At 42.1% G+C, this 23,038-nt stretch overlaps 1 protein-coding gene across 1 annotated transcript in view; it reads right to left on the bottom strand.

Moving 5' to 3' along the window:
* Positions 1-3,905: 3,905 nt before the first annotated feature.
* ACBD5 (acyl-CoA binding domain containing 5) overlaps positions 3,906-23,038 on the bottom strand; it is a 30,115-nt gene continuing 10,982 nt past the window's right edge. The window contains exons 6-13 of the mRNA XM_061997042.1: positions 17,011-17,148; positions 16,110-16,310; positions 15,309-15,415; positions 12,946-13,222; positions 11,121-11,320; positions 9,499-9,552; positions 9,130-9,239; positions 3,906-5,524 (exon numbers count right to left, since the gene is read on the bottom strand). Coding sequence (XP_061853026.1) covers positions 5,512-5,524; positions 9,130-9,239; positions 9,499-9,552; positions 11,121-11,320; positions 12,946-13,222; positions 15,309-15,415; positions 16,110-16,310; positions 17,011-17,148 — 1,100 coding nt within the window. The 3' untranslated portion in view covers positions 3,906-5,511. The remainder of the gene's footprint in view (positions 5,525-9,129; positions 9,240-9,498; positions 9,553-11,120; positions 11,321-12,945; positions 13,223-15,308; positions 15,416-16,109; positions 16,311-17,010; positions 17,149-23,038) is intronic.

The following is a 23,038-nucleotide window of genomic DNA, read 5'->3' on the forward strand; positions in this document are numbered from 1 at the left end:
TGGTGCTAATAACACTGTGCAACAATGGGGCTTCTTTAATAGCAATGGGTAACTCCACTCAGGAGGTGTGAAGCTACTTTGCAGTTAAATGGAATAGGGAAAGGACATGAATGTGTGCTAATTTTATCTTATGACAGCATCGCTATTGGCTCAGTGTGAGGGCAGCCCCGTTTGGGAAGAGTCTTTTCTGACCTCTTCCACTTTATATCCACTGTGCAAAATGGATGGTTTTATTCGAGGTGCAAAATTGAAATCTTAACGCAGCACTGAAACATCTTATTTCTGTTATCTTACCAGAGAAGGGTTAAAAGACAGTGTTGTTCAAAAGTAAACTGTTAGACCTGACAGGAGAGACTGACAGCACTTGCACTGCCGTTGTCCTTTGAGACAAAGAGGACAGGGAAAGCATCCTTGGGGCAAAGCTGTTGCAGTTGTTGCATCGTAACCACTGATGCCGCAGGAGGGGCTGAGCAGCACCTTGGCAACTGGCAGAAGTAGAAAGTGCTGGTATGTGTTTGTGCTCACTGGTGTCAGATGACATGAAACAAAACTCACACCTGAGTGTTGCCAACAAGGGAAGTATTCTTCATACTGAAGCTGCTCTATATGAGACTAGGATGCATTGCAAATGAGCTGACTAGATTTTTACTAGAACTTTTAACAAGTGTGTATTCAGTATTATAAGTCCTAATTAGGGGCAAGTTTATTTAAATCTGTTTTCAAATGCAACACAAACCTTGCATCTGCTGCTTTAGATGTTTATTTGTAGTTAATTGTTTATTTTTCTTGCTCTTTTCTCTGCTGATTTCAGGTTTTTGTTTCAGGTTTGTACTTATTAGCTAAAGGTCACTTGTGCTAGCTGGTGGTGCCAGTCAGTAGCTACACACCAGAAGGCAAGCACTTGCTAGTGATTTTTGCCAAGTGGCTTTTGAGTCTCATGAACTGATGGTTCTTGCAGGGGGAGTGAGCTGTCCCTTCACTGCCCTGCCTCCTGGAAGACAGGGTTTACTGATGGAATTGTGAGCAGAGTGACTGCTAGGCTTCCTGCTGTCTGCTCAGGCAGCTGGGGAAGGGGTGGGAGAACTTGTAGTGAAACACAGTCTTGGCAAGTTGCAAAACATAAAGTGGCTCTCACTCCCTTTGCTAAGGACCTCAGTTTCAGAGCACTTCAAAGTTGTTGAATCTTACTGAAATTAGTTACATGAAAAAGGTGCAAACAATCCCATACAAGACATTATGGAAGCAGTATCCAGAGCCAACAGTCTCTGAATATGGTGAGGAGGTTATGAGCATTTTTCCTGTGTATAGGTAAACTATGTAAACTGGAGGAGGAGGAATACCTTCATTTAAGGAATCACTTGTATTTTATGCAATTTATTCTTCCATTCCTAGTCATGTGATTTAAGAAAAATACTCTTACAAAAGAATCTGAAGTTTCATGCTGAGGAAAATACTCTTAAAAACGGGTTAGGAAATAAAATGAACTGAACACCACAACAGCTCTTTTGTCTTCAATATGAGTGGTTACAGCCTGTTCTCATTGTGCAGTACAAGACATTCTCTTCAAGGCAGGAAAACTGAGTTACAGTGGTAGGATATTTTAAAGAGAACCTCTAACTCCTTGAAATAATTCTTAAGCTGCAAAAGTCAAGTAAACTTATAGCTAAGCTTTTTCTTGACCATCATGATGAACTACAGAACGATTTAAAAGTCTTTTAGGTACCCTAATGCTCACGTGTACAGAGCTAGAGATGGCAGTACACCAAAACATTAGGCATAAAGACTCTTCTTGCCATACTGCATTGTTCTTATAAAACCCTCAAATCTCCTTACAAAAACCTTAAGGAAATGGTTCCTCTTTCAAAGAGATGGTTCCTCTACCAGAGTCTTGTCATGTTTCTGTATTGCATTTTGTCTGTAGAACAGTAAGTAGGCCAAGTGACAAATGGGAATGTTTAATATCAGCAGTGCTCACCACACTGCCCACAACTGTGAAATTCTGCACAATTAGCAATGAGGACAGGCCGTGCCCCACCCCATTCTCCCCTCTCTTCAATCCCTTGCATTTATCCTGATGATAGCAAATATGGAGTTGAATGTTAGAGTTTGTGGTGTTTCTTTTAAGAGGATTTGTGTGTGTACTTTTTGTTAAAGGCAAATCTTAACTTTATTCTTCAACATTGAATTCCTTGTCAACCCTTAATCCCCTTGGTTTTGCCCCAGTTGTTGCTTGACTTGAAACGGGACAAGCAGAAGTACAAAAAGCTATAATGCAGTAACTGAAATCAACTACAACTGTTTGTGTAAGCTGGTAAGTTTCTGGCCCCTAGAAGCTGCAGAATACCTCTCCCAAGTACTCCAGCTGTCATGCAGAGTGTTTTGTGAAGGCCTAACCTTTCTTTGTGTGCATGACCTACGGATCAGCTCTGTAGCTTTCAGGTTCTCTTGGGAGAAGTTTAACTGCTATTATCAGGACAGAAGTGTGCTAAAAACCGTGGAGATCAGTAACTGTCACTCTTAGACAGCACTAGCAGCCCTGGACAGCCATCGGTGCCACTGCCTTGCTGTTGGGCTCCCTATTCACTGTGCAGTGTTTGGAAGCCAAGATACCAAGATGTTGCTGTGTGTTCTTCAGCTAAGTGGTTCCAGTTTCAGCAGGATCAGGTTTACCTGTGGCTACTCTTAGAACAAAATTGCCTTATTTTCCTCATGTTGTCACACTTCCTTTGCACAGCACTGTGTACATACCTAAATAAAATGCTGCAGTTTTGCTGTTGCTTGCATCTGCAGGATTTTTTGCTCTTCAACTGTTGGTCTTGGACTTATGACAGGGGGTGTATTTTGACACAAAGAAACCCTGAATTATTCTCCCTCCACCCCAGCAGCAACAGTGACTGTAAGTAGGGACAGACCCATTACTTTCTAATGCAGGTGCGTGTGCCCTTCAGTTCCAAACTTGCTAATGCCCTCCTGCCATCTGAATCCCAAGCTCCCTGTGTGACCACCATGGCAGGAGCACAGAGCCTTCTCCTGGCAGCCTGCTCCTTGGTGGGGATGAGACAGTCACAGAGCAGTGCTTCTGCTCCAGCAGCACCTGCTGAGCTGCCCCAGGGCCAGCACATGAAGGGAATGCAGAGCCTGAGGCCCTGACAGCTGCTCCTCACACACACACAGACATGGCTGGGGTCTCCTTCCCTCCCCTGAGTACCATTAGTAGGTGGAATGCCTTGCTGCTGGTCTCAGAGCAAGCCTGGGGCTTTTTTGAAGTTGGACATTTCCTTCAAAAGGGCCATTTTGAGCTGGGTCAAGATGATTCCAGTGCATGGCTTTGCCTGCCCAGCCTCCTGAGGAGAGCTCCAGCTAGAACAACCCCATTATGGAGAGAGTGCTTCTGCCCCGTGGCAGCAGCAGGCTCTGTGCACAGCCACTGCCTCTGCTGCACAGCATTTACTGAACACTGAGAAAGTGTCAAGATAAAATACAAAATAAAGAGGCTGATTTATTAAAACATAAATAACAAGGGTGGCACAGGCCTACATTTATTTCAGTCAAGTACCTTTGAGAATGTCTGTACCACCTCCCAAAGCTCAACATCTACAGGTAAGTTGGTTATGAACTGGGGAAGGAGGCACTCCAGGGTGCTTCCTCCTGGCAGAAGATGTGTTGCTTCAGGAGGCTCTTTCTGCTTGGGTTTTTTCCAAAGCTTGAAGATCCTTCCTGGATAACAGTATCCACTATTTATAAGAACTTAATCACTCCAGGAACTTTGAGCTCCAGGCACAATGGCTTCAGGTCAGAGCAGACCTTCCCTGCCAGCGTAAGCTTTGTAAAACCTGAGTTGTCAGTACAGCTCATGCCAAAACCCTGTGGCATGAGAAACCATGTGAGTGGTACAGCAGGCTGCAGAGAGGTGCTCAGCACTTTATTTTTTTTTTAATTTAGCTTTACAATAAGAAAATCAGAAGAGGGGAAAAGTAAATTAACAAAAAACCCCACAGCTAAAAACAGGATTAAAATTGCTCTGGTAAAACAAACACTGAACTCTGTGCTGACGTTCTTTGTACAGTGTAGCTTTTATGAGAAATGTTTTCCAAGTGAGAAGATTTTTCAGGAAGGACAAAAAGGTAAGTTTCCTCAAATTATTTTTAAGAGGTGTAGTCCAGGTAGAGCAGGAAAGCACAGCAAGAGGGTGACATTAATGAAGACTCACGTCTTAAACACATGTTATGATGTGATTCTTTATCGTGAATTAATGTCTTAATGCGCTGAGATTTGACAGAAAGTTTCCTTTTCAAGAAATTTAGACTACTCTGGTTTAACTTATTCTAAAAGGGAATGTAAAGCATGCTTTAATCAAGCAAACTTCACAAGGTTGTAGCCTTGGCTGCTTATTGGTTAATAACTATTCTGTAGAGGCGGAAAAGAAAAATCAGCACCAAAATTAGCTGAAAAGTTTTGTTTTGAAAGGAAGTAGAATAATAAGAGAGAAAGAAATAGAACTGATACTCTTCATAATGTGACTTAGGGAAAGTCCACAACAGATGAGGGCTAGGTTAAATCCTAATTTGACATGAACTGACAGGAGAAAATTTGAAGTGCACTGAGCTTTTAAAATCTTACAGCCATACTTACAGAGCAAGCTCTCATTTCAAAGCCCCTCGTGCCTGAACTATGTAGTGCAGCTAAAACAAGCTGTTGTCACCAAGAATACAGTTATCAAAGTTAAAAATCTAAGGTGCAGCCTCTCTAGAGGGACCCTTTGTACCACACCATTCCAAACTGGTATGTGGCAGTCCCTCTGTTGGTAATGGCTCTGACTTTCACAGCATGCATCCACTCCCACCTCTCCTTTACAATCTTCAAGAAGGGAAGGATTCAGCTTCATCGTGTGACCTGATCTAGGTGGGCCTGCTTTAGCAGGGAGGTTGGACTAGATGATCTCTAAAGGTCCCTTCCAACCCCCACCATTCTGTGATTTCCCTCGTGCAGGTTTAGCAGCAAAAACAACCATTTCCATTCCTCAGAGCTATATATATTGTATTTCCCCAGGAGCTTACACTGCATTGATTGCACCTTATTAGTGCTTTCACCTGATCATATGTAAGCCTGTGGAAAAACAGGCAGGGATGTTACCATTGTCAAATTATTTCTATATTAAAGTGACAGTTTTACATGTTTTTCACTTACTCTTTTACAAAGATACTGTCTTTATCATCTGACATCAGCAAGACCAGTACTCAGTGAAGGCCCCTCCCAAACACATTCCAAACTAACGGTCATATGGTTTTGAGGATGGAGTTATTACATTTGTTTTATTTGTAACCTAGGAGCTGTGAATTATTTAAGTTGCAGTAATATTAGTCCTTAAATGCTTAGCTCAAAGGTAGTACAAAATATTACTATCCCAGAAGGAACATCATCCCGCAGTCTGAGGTTCTAGGAGGATTCAGAATTCCTTTCCTTTCCAGGGCCAATCTTCTCTTAGCAGTCTCTAAGCAAAGTCATGAATTCTCAGTTCAGTTTTCTAAAAGAGGAAGCAAATACAGTAGTTTGAGATACTCTGACATGTGAGATGATTTTTCATCTGTTGAAACAAACAAGCCCATTAAGGTGACATGGGAATCACTTCCAATCCACCAAACTACAACGCTGCTTCAAGATACTGCAAAACTTACCCTCAAGTTACAAAGCAACTTGCAAGTTTACAGAACCAGCACAACTTCCAGCAAGGAGCAGAAACATCACCAAGGATTCTGAACTGCAGCTGGAATTCCTCAGAACAGGCCCTGACCATATCAGCCAGCGGTTTGTTGTCTCCCAGCAGAGCAACATTTTTGAGGTGGTTTTCCTGGGCCTCCAGAAACGTGCAATCAGGATATTCTAAAACAGCGAGCTAAAACTAAACAGCTGTCTGTTCTTGTCAAAAATCTATTTCTGTGTGGGATCTGGTGCTGGAGCCATTAGGATCCAGGTTGAAGGCTCTAACATGAGTACCCAGATTTTCTGTACTAAGTTCCCTATAAAAGGAGATAGGTGCAGAGGCCCTGAGCAGCCAGGAGGCCGTGCAGCAGGGTGCACAGCAAGCTGAGGTGCCCTTTCCCAGAGACAGGAGCCAAACACAAAGCTGTTGGCCATGGCAGCTGCCCTCTCCACTGGTTCCATGGAATTTGCTCCACTGTGCAAAAGAGCTTCAGGACAAGAGCACCTCACACAGGAGCAGAGGGGCCTGGCTTCTGCTCCAGGACAGTTTGTGCGTTTTAAAGCCCAAAGTAGAGAGGGGTATGGTTACCACCTGTGCCATATACAGCTGTGCCTAAAACCTTACACACCTCATGGAGCGAAGGCTGCAACTGGCAATGCAACAGCAAAGGAGGGCTCTAGTTTTGCAGTTCCATTTTCTCCTTGAGTACTTGATCAACTTCCTACCCATTGCTAAAGGAGATGGAACTCCAGACGGAAAGGTGATGCAGAAGCAGATAGTCCTTAAATTCTGGTTAGAGGCAGATTTGCTCAGAAACAAAGAGAAAAGCTGAAGAACACAAACATTTCTTTAGTTGTTTCTGTTCTTGAAGTTCATCTCGCTTGAATCCATGGATGAATGAACAAAACAAGGACTACCTGGGGCTGTGCTGTCTCTGTGTCTCAGAGATACTGGTATTGCTGTTAGCAGCCTGGGGTACAAATCCCACTGTCCAGAACTCAGAAATAATGCTGATAAATGGCAAAGCGTTGGGAAAGTGCCAGCAGAATCATCCCAGGACTGGAAAACAACTTTAAAATGGGATTCCTGTTGCTCCATCTGTTTTGTTTAAGCAAGAGATGACCTGGTGCTAGCAATACTGTACCCATGGAAAACACAGCAAGGGCTCTTTGTCAAGTAGATAAAGATCTAGGAAAATCCAGTGAGTGAAAGCTGAAGCCAGACAAGCTAAAAATAATGTATCCTTTGCTCATTTAAACTCTGAATCATGAGAACAAAAAGGAGAATTGCTGGCAAGGGTGCTTTTCTAAAAGCTTGATTTCTGAGAGGACCTGTGCATGGTTCTAGGGTGCTACAGAGGTCAGAAGAGATGACCAAAAAAGGTTTACCAGAACAGCTACGTTTGGAGAGAGAATATGGCCATTCAAGAGCTACTGGCTAAACAATGCTAAAGTCAAAGGAGCCACAGGAGCTTTAATTTACCAGTGTGGAAAATAAGGCAAATGTCTGTAACTGCCTAAAAGCTGTAGGAGGGAAATCTCTGGTTTCATCAGCCAGTGCTGGTGACGCCAATGCTGCTGGTGGCAGCTCTGAGTCAGAGCAGCTCCCTGCAGACCTGTAGCTGTTGTGGGCACCCAGTCCCAACACCAAGGGCTGGACCCAGAGCAGGCTGAACAGGGGGAGAGGTCTAACAGGCAGCCAGCAACTAGCTCAGCATGCCAGGGGTTCTGTACTGGGTCTGCCCTGGTTTAACATCCTCACTAACAGTCTGGATGATTGAGCAGAGCACATCCTCAGCAATTCACTCATGACACAGAACTGGGAGGAGTGGCTGATAAGCCAGAGGGTGATACTGCCATCCAGAGGGACCACAACAGGATGGAGAAATGTGCTGACAGGGACTTCTTGAAATTCAACAAGTGGAAATGTCAAGTCCTGCCCCTGGGGAGGAACAAACCTAGGGACCAGTACAGGCTGGAGTCTGCCCAGCTGGGAAGCAGAAAAGGATCTAGAGCGCTCCGTGGACACAACTGGAACATAAGCCAGCAATATGCCCTTGCAGCAGAGAAGGCCAACAGTATTGCAGGCTGCATTATCCCTCCCTCAGGTCAAGGGAGGTGATCCCTCCCCTCTGCTCAGCACTGGAGAGGCCACACCTGGAGTGCTGTGTCCAGTTCTGAGTACAAGAGAGACACGGATGTCCTGGAGAGCCTCCAACAAAGGGTCATGAAGATGATTAAGGGACTGGAACATCTCTCCTATGAGGAGAGATGTGCACTGGCACATGTCGCCCAGAGAGGTTATGGAGTCTCCTTCCAAGCCATCTGGACACCATCCCAGACATCTGACCAGATGATGTCCACAGGTGCCTTCCAACCTCAACCATTCTGTGTTTCTGTGATTTACTGTATGAAAGAAAACTCTACCATGAAAACTCCCACGTTAAAAAGCCAGTACAATTGAAGGTGATTCTAGTAAGATCTACACATATGCAGACTTTGCAGACAGAGAAAAACTAAGCTAAAAAAGTCAGGCGTGAGGCTGAAGTAAGTAGATGGCAACTAGAGAACATCCACTTAATCTTCTGGTGCTTAGATTGTTGAGAAAAGAGTAAGATGAGAGTACAACTGTTCTTCATCTGAAGGAAGCTGAAGTAGATGTTACAAAAATACTGTAGTAAGGTGCTAGTAAATGTTAAATAAGAAACAGGTGACAGATGGGACTCTGCAAAGGATTTGACAGGAAAGAATCTTCTCATGGCATGAGAGGACTAGGGAGTCTAGAAGCAGTGAAAATGGCTCAAGAGGATATTGGGAGTAAGAGGGAGACAGATCCAAGCTGTCCAGCCTCACCCACCATGTGTGCTCACTGAAATGATTTATACTACGTCACATTTCAAGGGTTTACCCTGAAGTGCCACAACTAAAGTACACCACATATGAAGTCAAATTAACCAATACTTTCTTATGCCGAGACACTTTCAAGGCAAAGAAAACTATACATGTCTGTTCCTAGAGTTCCCAGCTAATGGAAGGCACTCCTGCGAGCTTCCAGGGTTTCTTTTTGTGCATTTGGCTCAAGTTCTTGGGACTGAAACAGGAACCTTCCTGCCATAACCATTCCAAGGGCTCTGCAATCTGCTTTTGCCTGCGATCTTCAGAGATACGAGTCACTGAGAGATACAGTGGAAGCAAGAAGTGCCTTGAAACAAAAAACTCAAGGAACCAGGACTTACCAGAGTAATTACTATCGAGCTGCCCATTTTGGTACTGACCTGATCTTTCAGATACACCATCAAAGCCTTACTGAGAGCACACTCTCACATTTGTCTTGTGCATGAAGGCATTTATGTCCCAAGTAACACGACACACTATTGGTTTAAGCAGATGAAATGCAGTGTATGTGGCCCAAGGTGTGCACACCCTTACCTTCGCTTTCTTTGAAGATACACGTGTACCAGCCACTGGGCAACAAACGGCCATAGGACAGCAAAAGCTAAAACACCTGGAGAAATGTCAAAGGGCCACCATGACGGTTTCTAAGGAAAACAGAAAACAGTTCTAGTCAGCAATCTATGTGCACACACTGAATACCACATGCACTCTTGGCAATATCAAACTAGAAAATACCAGTAAGACCAGAAAAAATCCACTAATCTCTCGACTACGTTCTTCAGACATGGGTGCAAGGGAGAACAATACAAAAAGCACATACTGAGAGCTAGGTAATGAAACCCTCGTGTCATCTTTTTTCACAACCCACACTGCTTTTTACAAATAGAAAAGAAGATATTTTACCTTGGCAGAGGAGGCAGGCTGATCGTTTGACTGTTGTAGTGTTGCAGATTTTGCCTTTAAATACAAACAAAGGCTGGTAAGTACAATAAAAGAAAACTACCACTACAATGTTTCTGCCTCACAAAATGAGAATATAACGTTTCCGTGTTGTGAAGGCTTTTCAATCCATCTTTATAACAGTTTAAGGAACAGAACCACCCACATGCAATCTCCCCTTTCACCACTTAGTTTCCAACTTACCTCTCATGTTCCCATTACTCTTTATAGCATTTTTATCACATCTCTTGTGCATTAAGAATGGATCAATGTCACTTACTGGACCTCTTTACAATGTTTCAAGGCCTTCCCTGCCCAACTTGTCACTGCAACTTCCTCAATTCTGGTCCAGTCCCAGCAGTTGCAACCCAGAGTAAAAATCCCAGCAGTTTTAATTTCCATCATGACATGTTTCAACACTACACAAAAGCAATAAGCACTGCTTTAGTCTGCTCTGTGCTACAGCTACAGGCTTGTCCAATGGCATAAACGAAAGAGGACACCCTGCTCCAAATCCCCCAGACAGTCAAAAAACGGACAAGTACCAGAAGCTTGTAAAAACAGTTGCCATACTCTGTTGTGGTGCTTCCACAAAAACAAAGCAGTCAGTTTTCTAGGTCTTTCTTAATGTGTGTAGATGTGAAACAAAAGCTTCTGTTTCTCTTTAGGTCCATGTAGCAAGCACAACAGGAACGCTGGGCAAGGATCTTTTACTACTCATTTATCACTTACGCGGAATTAAGGAAAATCAATCTCTATCCAAACATAAGACCCCTCAGCAGTTGTGATGGAGCAAAATCATGGTTTTAATACATCCTTTGCCCAGGCTGCCTTAGAGTTGGAGTTCATGGATCCCATAAGGGATGTACTTGTAGCATACACTCTTTCTCAGGTAGACCAAATCTTAGCAGCAATCATTTTTAGGTTGCTGGTTCACTACATTCACAGCATGTTCTATTCTCCCTAATCCACAGTATTTCCATTGAAACAGAAGGAAAAAGAAACACTACATCAAAGACTACCTACACTTGCTTAAGGCTTCTGTGTATCCTGTGTACATCTTTTGAAATTCCAAGAAAACTGCATTATTTTGCTGGGAAAGAATGTGCTGAAGAATCCCTCCTTCTGCTACCTCAAAAACGGAATCAGAAGTTCTGCCAGCAAACATTTACCAGCCTGGAAGATTTATGGTAGTCTGTCACTTCCTTTGAAAATGCTTTAAGTCTAGTGATGAAGAAATGATCTGGGATCATGTATTACTGACATTTACCGTGGAATCTCCACACAATGACTGTGTAATGTGTATCAGTAACTAAAGCTAAGAGCAGGCTGATCAAAAATCAGTAAAATAGTATCTAGTTAATTTCTAGGTCAAAATGCATGTTTTTGCTCACAAGAGTCCTGAATCATGTTCCCGAGAGCGGGTCCCAGTAAGAGATTTCGAGCTGGCATAAACTACAGGACTGAAACAACTGAAATGACTTCTGAGTTTAAGAAAATATTGTTGCAAATTTTAATCTGGAAAAGCATACAATTAGCCAAGGGAATGTCATCAAAAGTAATCAAAGAACTTCAATGAATAATACCTGTGATGCTGTAACCGTCTCCAGCATATGCAGCCTCTGAAGGACATTCTGCATGTCTTCTTGTAAGCGCATCAGCACCACTGCAATCTGTTCATTGAGGCTACCCCGGGCTCCTCGGTCCGAACCCCAGCGCTCTCCATCTCCTCCACTACCCATCTGTCCACCTTGTGAGCCATCTCCCAGAGGCTGAAGTCTGTGGCCTATTTTGAGGGAGAAAAAATAGGTAAAACACAACTCCACTGAAAATGTTTGATTTTAACAGTTCAGTTTTCTCCCTCCCGAACTGAGCGTGGTGCTGCTAATCGTGGCCCGTATCCAGACAGTTCGAAAGCACTGAGATGTCACTGCAACATAGAATCATAGAATGGTAGGGGTTGGAAGGGACCTTTAGACATCATCTAGTCCAACCCCCCTGCAGAAGCAGCTCCACCTAGATCAGGTTGCATAGGAACATGTCCAGGCGGGTCTTGAAGACCTCCAAGGAAGGAGCCTCCACAACCCCTCTGGGCAGCCTGTGCCAGGGCTCCCTCGCCTCAACAGTGAAATAGTTCTTATGTTTAAGTGGAACTTTTTGTGTTCCAGCTTCATCCCATTACCCCTTGTCCTGTTGCTAGCTACTGTAGAAAAAAGGGATGTCCCAACCTCCTGACACCCACACTTTAGATATTGATAAATGTTAATAAGATCTCCATCTGAGATGTTGCAGTAATCCTCCTACAGCCTCAGTGTGACAGTATCACCCAAAGTCTTGGAACTGCATAAACATTTAGCAAAAGATTCATTCACATCCAGTCAAGTCCAGCAGTAAAATCTGCCCTAGCAAAAAGAAATTAAGATCTGTCTTACTATCAAGGGTAGGATTGTTTTAAGTTTGGCACAGCCTCCATCTGGGAAAATACCCAAACAACACTGGAAGCAAATGATGAGAAAAGATGATTGTTGGAAGCCTACAATACTCTTTTAAATGATACACTGATAGCAGTAGCCTATCCTGTTTCTCCAAACCTAAGTAGAACAACAGAAGAGAGAAGGGGAGATGCTTAAACCATAATATGTTCTTCGTAATAGTTTGCAATATAAATGTTCCATTTGGACTTTCTTTCTCATTTGTGCATCCAGTTACATCCAGGTGCCACAGGAAAAGGCTACACAGAAACAAAATCCTTTCTTTTAGTGTAAGAAAAATAAATGTCACCCTTGACTTTACAGACCACAGCACTGGGATGTGGTGCTCCTCCTGGGTGACAGCAGTAGAAGTATTACAGAATTACAAAGTGCAGAGGTACAACATAAATTGAACAACTGGACTATTCTGTGATTAAGAATTATAACAGATAGTATCAGAATCCTCACAAGGTGTGGCTTACACTCCAGCTGTAGAGAAAACAAGGCGTCACTGACACCTTTCTGACATGTGCCATGGTTTCAAATAACACACCAGAGAGGGATACATGCACATGCTTTTTGAAATAAATAAGCAATTTATAAAGAAACTCTTCTCAAGCATAGACAGGTTTTGAAGGTTCTATTTCTAAAGAGACAGGGGCCATCAACAGCAGCTGGAGTTCAAAGTGAGCCAAACAAGAAGGAGCCAATATGCTTAATATAAGACCTCCACAGCACAAGAAAATTCCTCTGTGATACCAACTGTGAATGAAGTAAGTACTCTGAAGACAAAACTGAGTGCTACCCAGTGTAATAAGGACTTTGTTGCCTGTTGTTACTGTGAAGGACAGAAGCACTGTATAGCGCACCAATCTTACTGGACAATGTTGACTTTTAGCGGTCAGGAGAGCAGGGAACACAAAAGCAGTGTGCACAGTACCTCTCCCTCTTCTGACACCGTAGAAATCTGCTTTTTCACCACCTTTCTTCTCCTTGTGAGGGCCCCCATTACTGGCTTTGCCATCTTCTCCTCCACACTTGACTTCACCTTGTTCTTGAGCTGCTCCCTCTACCGTGTTTCCGGGTTGGAGACCCGCAGAAGTCACGCAAGTGTGCCTTGCAAAATCCGTGTTTTCTAACAGAAGACTGGAATCTACATCCAAGAAATGGGATGAATGCTTTAAAGATCCTCTAGATGATGTGATGATCTCCAAGGGCTACAAATTAACATTAGCAAGTCATTAACTTCTGTTAAATGTGACAGTTAACCAATAAAAAGGAAGAAGCATCTTTTAAGAAAACAGTTTGTCCAGAAATAAGACCTCTAACAGGAGGAGTTCTTCTCCTGTAGCATGTGCTTGCTGTTGTCTAAATGTCCTTCTCAGATTGAAAAGGCATTTGAGGCAAATATTCTCAAACAGCAATACCACTTGGAATTACTTTACACATTTCCAATATACCATAATACTCATCACTAAACCAGAACATTAAGATCTGAAAATGTTTGTTCCTCCCTTGCAAAATTGGCTTTGCTTCCTAGAGAGTGAAGTGGTATCTTAACATGGATTTGTGAGCCACACTGCCAAAAGTCAAGTGCTATTAGCAACCTCAAGAACACAGCATTTACACTCAGGGCAAAAAGGTCACCTCACTTATCACAGAATCACAGAATCTTAAGGGTTGGAAGGGACCTCAAAACATCATCTAGTCCTACCCCCTGCCAGAGCAGGGCCACCTAGAGTAGGTCACACAGGAACTCATCCAGGTGGGTTTTGAATGTCTCCAGAGAAGGAGACTCAATCTGTTCCTCCCACCAAATAAAAGAAAGGCACAGCATTTGACAAACTCCTCACTCAAAATCGGTGATGTTGGAGGAAGATCTTAAAAACGGATGACATTCACGTTGATAAGGTCACAATTACATGTTCTGCAACAGGACTGCCTTAAGGTGGTTCAAGTAACCCTTTGCTCAGTGCAAGGACAAGCACTTGCACAAGTATATGCTGAAGCAGACTGGGGACCTCAGCTAGCTGAAGAAAAACTCCATGAAAAAGCCAAAATAACCAAGAGAAGAAAATAAAAGGAGACTGCTGCCAAAATCCCATTTGTCAAACAGCAGTTCATAAACTTGCACCATCAGATCTGAAGGACAGTGTTTGGTGCACAAAGCTGTATTTAATTGTATAAATTAAGCTCTTCTACTTCGAATTGATCCATCTGTAGTTCTACTTGTAGATTTTTTACATAGCCCTGAACATTTTGTTCAAAACCAGAACATTTCTCATGCAGCTTGGGAAATTCTGACAAATTATCCCACCCACTTCAATTAAAGAATCTCAGACAAGCTCGAACGATACACAGGCGATTGGGAAATCGCCTGGATAAGAGAGCTTGCAGCACTTGTACCAAATTACCTTTCCCAACACGCTTCATTACTGGGTAACATTTAGATTTGCTAAAAGGAATTCTCTAGATCCTCAGGAAACAGCTAGACAAGAGAATGATGCAATATTAGAGTGCTTACTGGTCTTTCTGATCACATGCTTCGTTAGTATATTCCTCCCCAGAGTCAAGAAACTAGGTATTTATCTACAAAGTCTACTCTTAAATTGGAGCCCTGAAGGAGGTCCAAGCCAGTGAGTCAACTAAGGCTACAGTGAATACAATGAGCAAGAGCATAAACTCAGTTAAAATTAAGACACTACACTTGGTGCCCACCTTTTACATGAAAGTCAGGGTTGTATGTTATGGCTCAAGAGACTATAAAAGAACGCAGAAATCATTGTCATCTCCCGCTTCTTTAGACCTAGGCCACTTTCAGGTACTGGCCTATGGGCCACCTGCTTAGGCTTACTCTTTATTTATTCTAAGAAACAAATGCAGGATTCATCAGGCCAGAAAAAGAGGATGCAAAAAGCTTATTATTAGAGAGACACTCCCTCTGTCTCCGAGATAGCTGGATGCTGGTCCCGATGTATGAGACCCTAAATTTGTTTGTGGATACTGCCCTTAGTTTCTCAGTCCTGTTGTTTTTCACAGCTGTTTCTCAATACTGTTGTTTTTCATACCTTTCCCCCTGCTGCATTCTCTGAGGGCAAAAATTTCAAGGTGTTTTCAGCACTAGTAACCAAGTTGTAAAATACTGACAATAAAAAGAACAAAACCCAATAGTTCAAACAGGAGAAAGGTGTGCATGGGTTACTTCAATCACCTCTGCATGTCCAAGCTCACCTGACAGATAGGAACCTATCTAAAAATAAGCACAGCAGTTTCAAAACACACCTAGGAGCATTAAGCCCCTACCTCTTCTAGTCCAAGTTGCTCCATAGAGTCACAATAAACTTCACTGTCTGAATCACTGGTTAAGTGCTGAGTTGCTGAGATCTCTTCTGTGCTCTCCTCATTTGCACCTGTGGAAAGGAGATGCCACACATGCTTGGAAATGGAAACCAGCTCTGGCAAAGAGTAAAGCAGTGAGTTCAACGGTCTAAGCGAGCTTCAGCTCCTGCCCCTTTGGTCTAGGACTGTCAACCTAAAGTTAGAATCTGAATAAGGTGGTTGTATCAATAGAGGGATTATATAAAACTTTTCCTAATGGAAAAATTATAGCTAGTATTGGCACTTCTGCATTAGAAGTTGATAACTTTAACTTTACCTCATTCATTCCACTCTCCTTCCTAAGCCCAGTATAAAGCAGCTCTACCTAAAGTTATGTGTTAGTTTTAAAATGATACACATTGGTTTCAACACTGACATTTATAGTATGTTCAGAATGACAAATAAGACACTAGTGATTTTTATTTCACTACAAATTAGCTTTCAAAGCATAAGAAGTATAACGATTTTAAAAGAAAGCAACTGTATTTCTGTGGGTTTGGGCCTCTCTGAGTTCATCTCTCCTTCTGCAGGAGATCCTAAAAGAATATCAGTTATTTTAAACTGATATTCAATTTCATTGGGTTTGGGGTATTCTTTCTTCAGATTTCCACAACTAGAAGACATCATGGCTAATCTCTGAATCCCAGGATTAAGCTTTCAAGAAAAAAAAAGTGCTTTCCATAAAAAACATGTGCAAATGAAAACATGGTCTTGCAAGGACAATACCTGGGTGAGCACTGTTATTAGTTATTTCTAGGCTTGGCTCCATTTTCTTTATTTCTTCCTCTGGGTTCAAGCCATTCAGAGCAGATTTGGACTGGATGCCATTCTCCATATCTGGGATAAAGCTGTCCTTGGAAGAGCCATTAGCAACAACACTTTCCAAATCCTTCACAGCTGCTGGTTCTGCTTCCACATTCTTGTAGTCTGCACAAAAACAAAAACCCCTTGCAAACAGAACACTACACACGTTCAGACATATTTCTTCAAGTAGCTAACCTTCTCATGGCCTGGATGTACAATGTACCTGCAGAACAAAATATATAAATGCTCCTGGATTCACATTCCCAGAGATTGTTCTGTTCTTGTAAAAAGTGTAAATATGAAATGTAATTTGCAAGTGATATTAAGACCTAAGTAGGCAAATCCAAAGTAGGTCTCTGATGAAATAAACAATCTTCATGTCCTTGGAGGGAAAAAAACTGTACAGAACTCTAAATATGCAATTTCATTTGGTTTTCACTTGATGCTGATATTTCTCAAAACTCTTTATGGACCCCCTAAATGAATCTCACTGAACCAGAAATTTCCAATTCTACTGTTACAGCCCATTCCCCACAGACAGCACTAGCAACAAACGATACAGGATACAGACTTCATCTCAAACCTACTGACAGGACTTTCTAGCAGAGTCAAAAATTGTATGGCATAGCTCACAAATTTGTAGCAGTTCTAAATCTTATAATCCAGGCTGAGACACTGACATTTCTCACACATGCATCCACGTGTATTTGCATCTAGTTTCCCCAAAGCAGTACGGCACTCTTGATCCTCTGGGATCTTCTGTCACTTAGGTGGGTATGAAATAGCTTTGGAAGAGACAATAGTCCAAGGGCAGAAAACATACCCTTTCCATTTAGCTGCAGTTCTTTTTCTTCCTCCTCACGAAGCCCTTCTTCTTCTGATTCTGCTCCACTGTCACTGCTTTCAGCTTTCCCATTCACAGCCTTTATCTTTGGGGTGGAATTCATGACATTACTAAGGCCTAAGGAAAAAAAAATCAAAGAGATAAAAAAGATGTATTTTAAAAGAATCAAACCTAGAACTCTTCTCTCCCTCAAACTATTAGTCATAGCTCTATAAACGTATCTCCATATTAGAAGATGCACCAAATAATGCCAGCTTTGTTGCCATAAGCTCCTTCTTAATTGGTTTAATGCTTCTCTTTTGTGGCTTACCACAGAGTGTCTGACTACTGCTGAAGAGATTCAGAGAAAGAGACAGGAGGCCACTTTCACTACCCAGTCTCAAATCAGGACTATGACTGTATTTATGGTATAGCTGCAGCAATAATATTTGATCTAGAACCAACGTGGCCATGTTCTTTTAAGCCCAGAGGTCAGCTTTTGGGCTGAAATGCTTCAAAACTGCTCTCAACTTAGAGGCAGATTTTAAAATATTGAATTATGTGAGCAACTGAGTTGAGTAAATGTAAATGATATCCCATCTATATCTTAAATTAGACAAAGTAACTTTCTACGCCTTTGATCACTCCAAGGATCAATTTACTCTGACTGTACAAAGAACTGCAAGGTAAAGATTCTTTCAAAATATGAAGAACTTAAGGTACACTTCAACCACATCCTGTACAAAAGATATGGTTAAAAACATCCTGATAATCATTTAAGCCTCCTATGTTAAGGGCAGGGCAATAAAGTACAAAGAGGGGAGAGTTACTGTGAGACACTAGCACAGTTTACATGTTGACTCCAAGCCTGAAGTCTCTGTCTTAACTGTCACCACAGCAGCCATTTGCATAATTTCTACTTTCCCTTGTCAGAATTCCAAAAGGTTAACTCTGACATTTAGTCCAAACATTAAACAGCAAAATAATAACCAATCATAGTTGAGTTGCCAAACCAGCTCTGTTACTTTCTTTGCCGCACAGTAATTTAGACCTAAGGGTTTTGTGCTTTCATCTTGCAGTGAAGAGCCTTCCCACATTCCTCTACTTTCAAAGCTTATCTGTAGTTTAAAAAAAACAACAAAAACCAAAACCAACTTCTTGTCTAGAAATCATGACTATGACAAATATCCTGCTCACCTCAGTTTTACTGCAAGGTAAGGTTTCTATAGGCACCCTACATCACTGCTTTGTATTGATTTAATCCAACTTTCAAGTGAAGATTAAAAAGAAGCTTCTTTATTGTAAAGATCTGGAAACGCTATTACATTCTTGTAGTCTACAAGACAGACAGGCAGTTGTATGAGCATTTTCTCCTCACTGAAGAACACTTCTTATTTGCAAGGAAATTTGTTTCACATGAGAAAAATCCCAACATATTCCCTGTTTCATCCCCATCCGCACGTTTCATTTATTGTGAAACCCATTTCTCAAGATGTTTTTCTGAGAATCATCAGTGTGGGGAGGACAAGGTAGCAGTTAAGTCCTCACAGCATGAGCATTAAGCACAGACACAGCTCCCTTGGCATGATAAGAGGGCAGGCATCACCTTTCCCTTCGAAACAAAAAGGGGCTGTGGACACAATCATCCATGTGTCCTACCCAGTCGTGGGAGTAAACCGGAAAGACAAGACGAGGCAGAACATTCAGCTGTGAAGGAAGGCACATTAAAACTGTAAAGCTCCTCACCCTACCAAAGATACTGAAAAAAGCCCTTGCTACATCATAAGCTTTTTTCCTAAGATGTACTTTTTTCTCTTTTTGAAGGGAAGGTCTTCAAACATTCAAGCATGAATTTGAGACCTCAGTTTCAGTAAGGAGGTTTGGGGTCCACACATATTTAAATAAGGAGGTTGAACTGGCAAAAAGTATCAACAGTAACAGATTTATGGTGTCATGCCATGGGACACCTGAGCAACTGGAATCCCTAAGGATTGTATTTCTTCCACAAAGTCACCCTTGTGATCCTGACCATGAAGAACACCGAATTTTGGCCACTTAAAAACACAAAACCTAACTGAGCACTTTTCCCCCGAGCTCTTACACTGCTATCCTCGTCACATCCATCCCCAATTGCTTTGGCTACTTGGTAAAACCAACTTGCTGCTGTTCTCGTCGTTGCTCCAAAGACCTCCCAAGAAACCAGCAATGATGACTAATATTGGCAGTGATAGGGTTAAAGATTAAACAGGGTCAACTAGTAATGACTTCTACAGGCCCTGTTGGCAGGTTAAGGGCTACTCCCTGAAGAATGTACCTTGTAATATGAATTAGCCAAGATAAGCAAGCTTTTAAAATCTTATTTGCTTTGTGCTAATCATACCCACTCCCCTTCACCCCTTTACTCTGCCTGTTTACCTATTTCAACTGCAGGCAAAATGGTAGCAGCTGTCTCTGTCGCCCTCATTTTAGTCCTATACAATCCCTCTTGGTTTATTATTTCCATCTCACTGCCTACAACACCAAGCCGTGAGATTTGTGACAGTTTCCTAATCAAAGTCACACTGCTCTGCAGCTGTACAAGGAGTTATATTCTACTGCAAAAGCCGGAATTGGGGATTTTTTCATGCTGTATATTAAGAGCTGTCTAACAGTAACACCATGAAAGCAGAAGGATGTAACAGAAGAAAATGGTGAGACTGAAAGGCTGTGAAGAACAGACACACAGCCTCTCCACAAGCTTTCAGCAGATGTTTATTTTCCTGTGTCAGCTCTAGCTGGACATTTCCTAAGAGCAATTCTAAATATATATCTCTTTAAAGGCAGCACTTCAATTCTTCTCAGTGACCTGTGTAACAGGGCCAAGTTCCTCAAAGAATATGTATTTGACTCCAATATATTTCAAGGTACGTTTTGTTACCCAGACAGGAGTTAAAAGATTAAATGCCTCTCTGTAGATCTGCCCCAGCTCAAGGGTTGTTTTGCAAAGAAAATCTAGCTTAGCAGGTTCTTCTCATATGCTTTGTATTTTTGGTTTTCTGAGCAGGCACATAATTTTTACACAAAATGAACATGTGCTGCTGGAGCTGCGCTGACGGGAGGCTCAGCACAACACAGTATCCTCACTGAATTCCTACAACCTCTTTCATTCTTTGCAAACAACAGAGATCAAAAACCAGTCCCTAACAGCAGGTGAAACACATCATAGAACATTTAACTAGCTGTGTACACCCTCATCATTTAATGCAAACCACGTGCTTCTGTAAGGTATCATAACTTTACTATCTGCTCAATAGCAGCAAAATCTCAACCACTAAAAGATTATTTCCTTGACCTACACTAATGTCGCCTAATATACAGATCTCTTTGCTCTCTGATGTTTAAGTAGGCTCAAACTATCAACATACAAGTCTCAGAGAGACCTGTACTTTGCTGATCAGGTGACTAGAATTTTTGTCTCCCCATCACATCCTGAGGTTTCGTGCCTGGGACTGATGCAAATTGGCTCCCTGCTTTCATTCCAAGTTGATGCAACCACAATCTGCCATTTCCAATGCACTTCATTACTCAAACCTCCACCCCCTTTTTGAAATCGATGCATCCCAATACTGGCACAAGTTCAGTGCAAAGAGTGATTGCAGTCAGAAAGGAGAAGGGTACATGCAAGCATCTGGGAGCAATAAGTTCTACAGCTAGATGAACAAGAGCTTCTATACTTTCATTTCCTTCCATTCTTTTTAATATAGCACACTACAAAGAAAATTTCCAGGGGCTGAGCCTGCTCTGTAACATCTGTTCTACAGCACTCAAGTGAGCTGCCACCACAAAGCTTTTAGCAAGGTCTCTCAAAGAGACAGAAAAATATAAAATATCTTACTTTGCCACTGTTTTACACTTAATGCACTTAAAAGTGGTAGGTTCTCAAAAAAGTGTATTCCCTAGCCACACAGATCATGGCAGCCACATCTTTCTCTACAGAAAGATCTTCCCTAGCTTTACAGTAACAGAAAAAAAAGCCTCTCTTTTTTTTCTTTTAGTATTCTCCAGAAGACTACAGTCTTGCTTTCTCAGCATTTTTTTTTTCTCTGCTCATGTGGTTTCAAGCTGCTGAAGTGATGCCACTGGATTTCAAACAAATTTCATCAACAATATCCATCTCTTTATTTATCATTTATAAACATCAAAACAATAGTTTGTGGGTAACACAGACAATAGCAGTTTCTTAGACATTTATATTAACCTGCAAGTATGGTATTTAGGATTACTGACCAGTCACCTCAAACCACTACGGTTTTCTCTTCAATATCTACAGTTTCTCATCTCCATCCATATAGTCAGGACCTATTCCCTTGAATCTTCAGAACACTTTCCATATGAATAAGGTTACCAAGTTTTTGGGTTGATTTATGCATTTCCCTCCTCCCTGTCACACCTTCTGCCAGTAGAGACGCCCTGGCTGGGATTTCCTGACAGAGAGCAGCACAGGGGAGAATGGCAGCTGCCCCAGAGGCATTCCCAGAACTCACAGGTGTCCCAGGAGGCTACCAGACGCCCAGGGCACACATTCCCCAAGCACACACTGCTCAGGTGCATGGTGCATGTGCAGCAAGACCAGTGGATCCAGGCTTCCCCCGCTACTGCCAGCACCTAAGCCAACATTCACAGGTGAGAATCAACATGAAGACTAGCTGGTTCTTAGATATTTAGAGTAACTTGCAAGAATAGTAAGATCACTCCAGGATCCAAAGATGTCCCCATGTCTGGTACTACTTCCCTCTGGGAGAATGAGCAGGACTTTCTAAGCTTCCTTCTGTGTGGAGGCAATAGTCAACATTTGGAACTTTTACTTTGCATGGCAAGCAGAGAAGAGCAATGCACTTGAGTTTTGTCCCAGAATTACAAAACATAAACATAGTGAACTCAAAACCCCATAAGGAAAACTGAATTATGCCTGAAAGCAACAGAAAGCCATATTGCTGAATCCTTTATAGTCTACAAGCTCTATAATATTGTAGCAGGAATCAAAAATTGTTTTGCCCTGGGTAAGATAAACACGACACAACATTAAGATCATGTTCTCCTGCCATCTACTCCAAGCCTACCAGCTGAACAGCCCTCTGCAATGCCCACACTAAACACAGCCTCACAGACAACAGATGGCTCTTCCATACATCTTAGACGCTGCGATTAAAGTAATCTTTTTTCTTGCTGTAACAGAGCTATACGTGAAACACCAGCCCATGCCCACTGGGCACTGTTCTGAGAGGAATCAAGATATGACTACTGAACTCTGTTTTTCCCAAGCTTCCCAGACTTCTGTCTGCTACTTTGGCTTTGTAGAACACAGCTGTGAGAAACCTGGATCTCAGCTCTCTCAGCACAAGATCTTAACTATGAATGAGATCTCTAAAATGTAAGACACTATAACATCTTATAGCAAGTAAACATCTGCCTGATTCTCAAAACCTGATGAGCTTTTGTCATTTTCCCTTGAAAAATGGGAACAGTTGGCTGGCTGGAGGAAAAATACCCAGGTCCAATGACAAATTATGCACAAAAACTGTTACTGTTGACTCATTCCAGCATAAAACAGAATACAGACAGGCTTTTCTTTCCATTGAAGAAAGCTTCTTTTAGCTCCCTCCACTTTGAAAGAAACAATTTTTATTCTTATATTTTCACTTTTTGATCTCTGCTTCTCACCCTGTGGCGACATATTCTCTGCTGCTCTGTAAGAGAGAGGAGCTGTTGATATTCTCAAGCTTGAGCTATACTGATGCTCTGCCCTAATTTCTAACACTGTTAAACAGCACTGGCATAAATCCATCAGTTTGAAGTCGAATGACAAAGTAGGCTCAGACTGGAAAAGACTGAAGCAAGTATATATTGCAACAAGAACATGCCACAACATGTTGAGACACTGATCCACATCTCATTGAGACTCTCCACTGATTTCGGCACTTACTGGCCCAGCCCTTAATCCTATAATTCCATCCTGCAGCAAACACAGCAGAGAATGTTTGAGCTGCTT

Source organism: Colius striatus, chromosome 5 (genome assembly GCF_028858725.1).
Source record: "Colius striatus isolate bColStr4 chromosome 5, bColStr4.1.hap1, whole genome shotgun sequence".
Classification (NCBI taxonomy): Eukaryota; Metazoa; Chordata; class Aves; order Coliiformes; family Coliidae; genus Colius; species Colius striatus.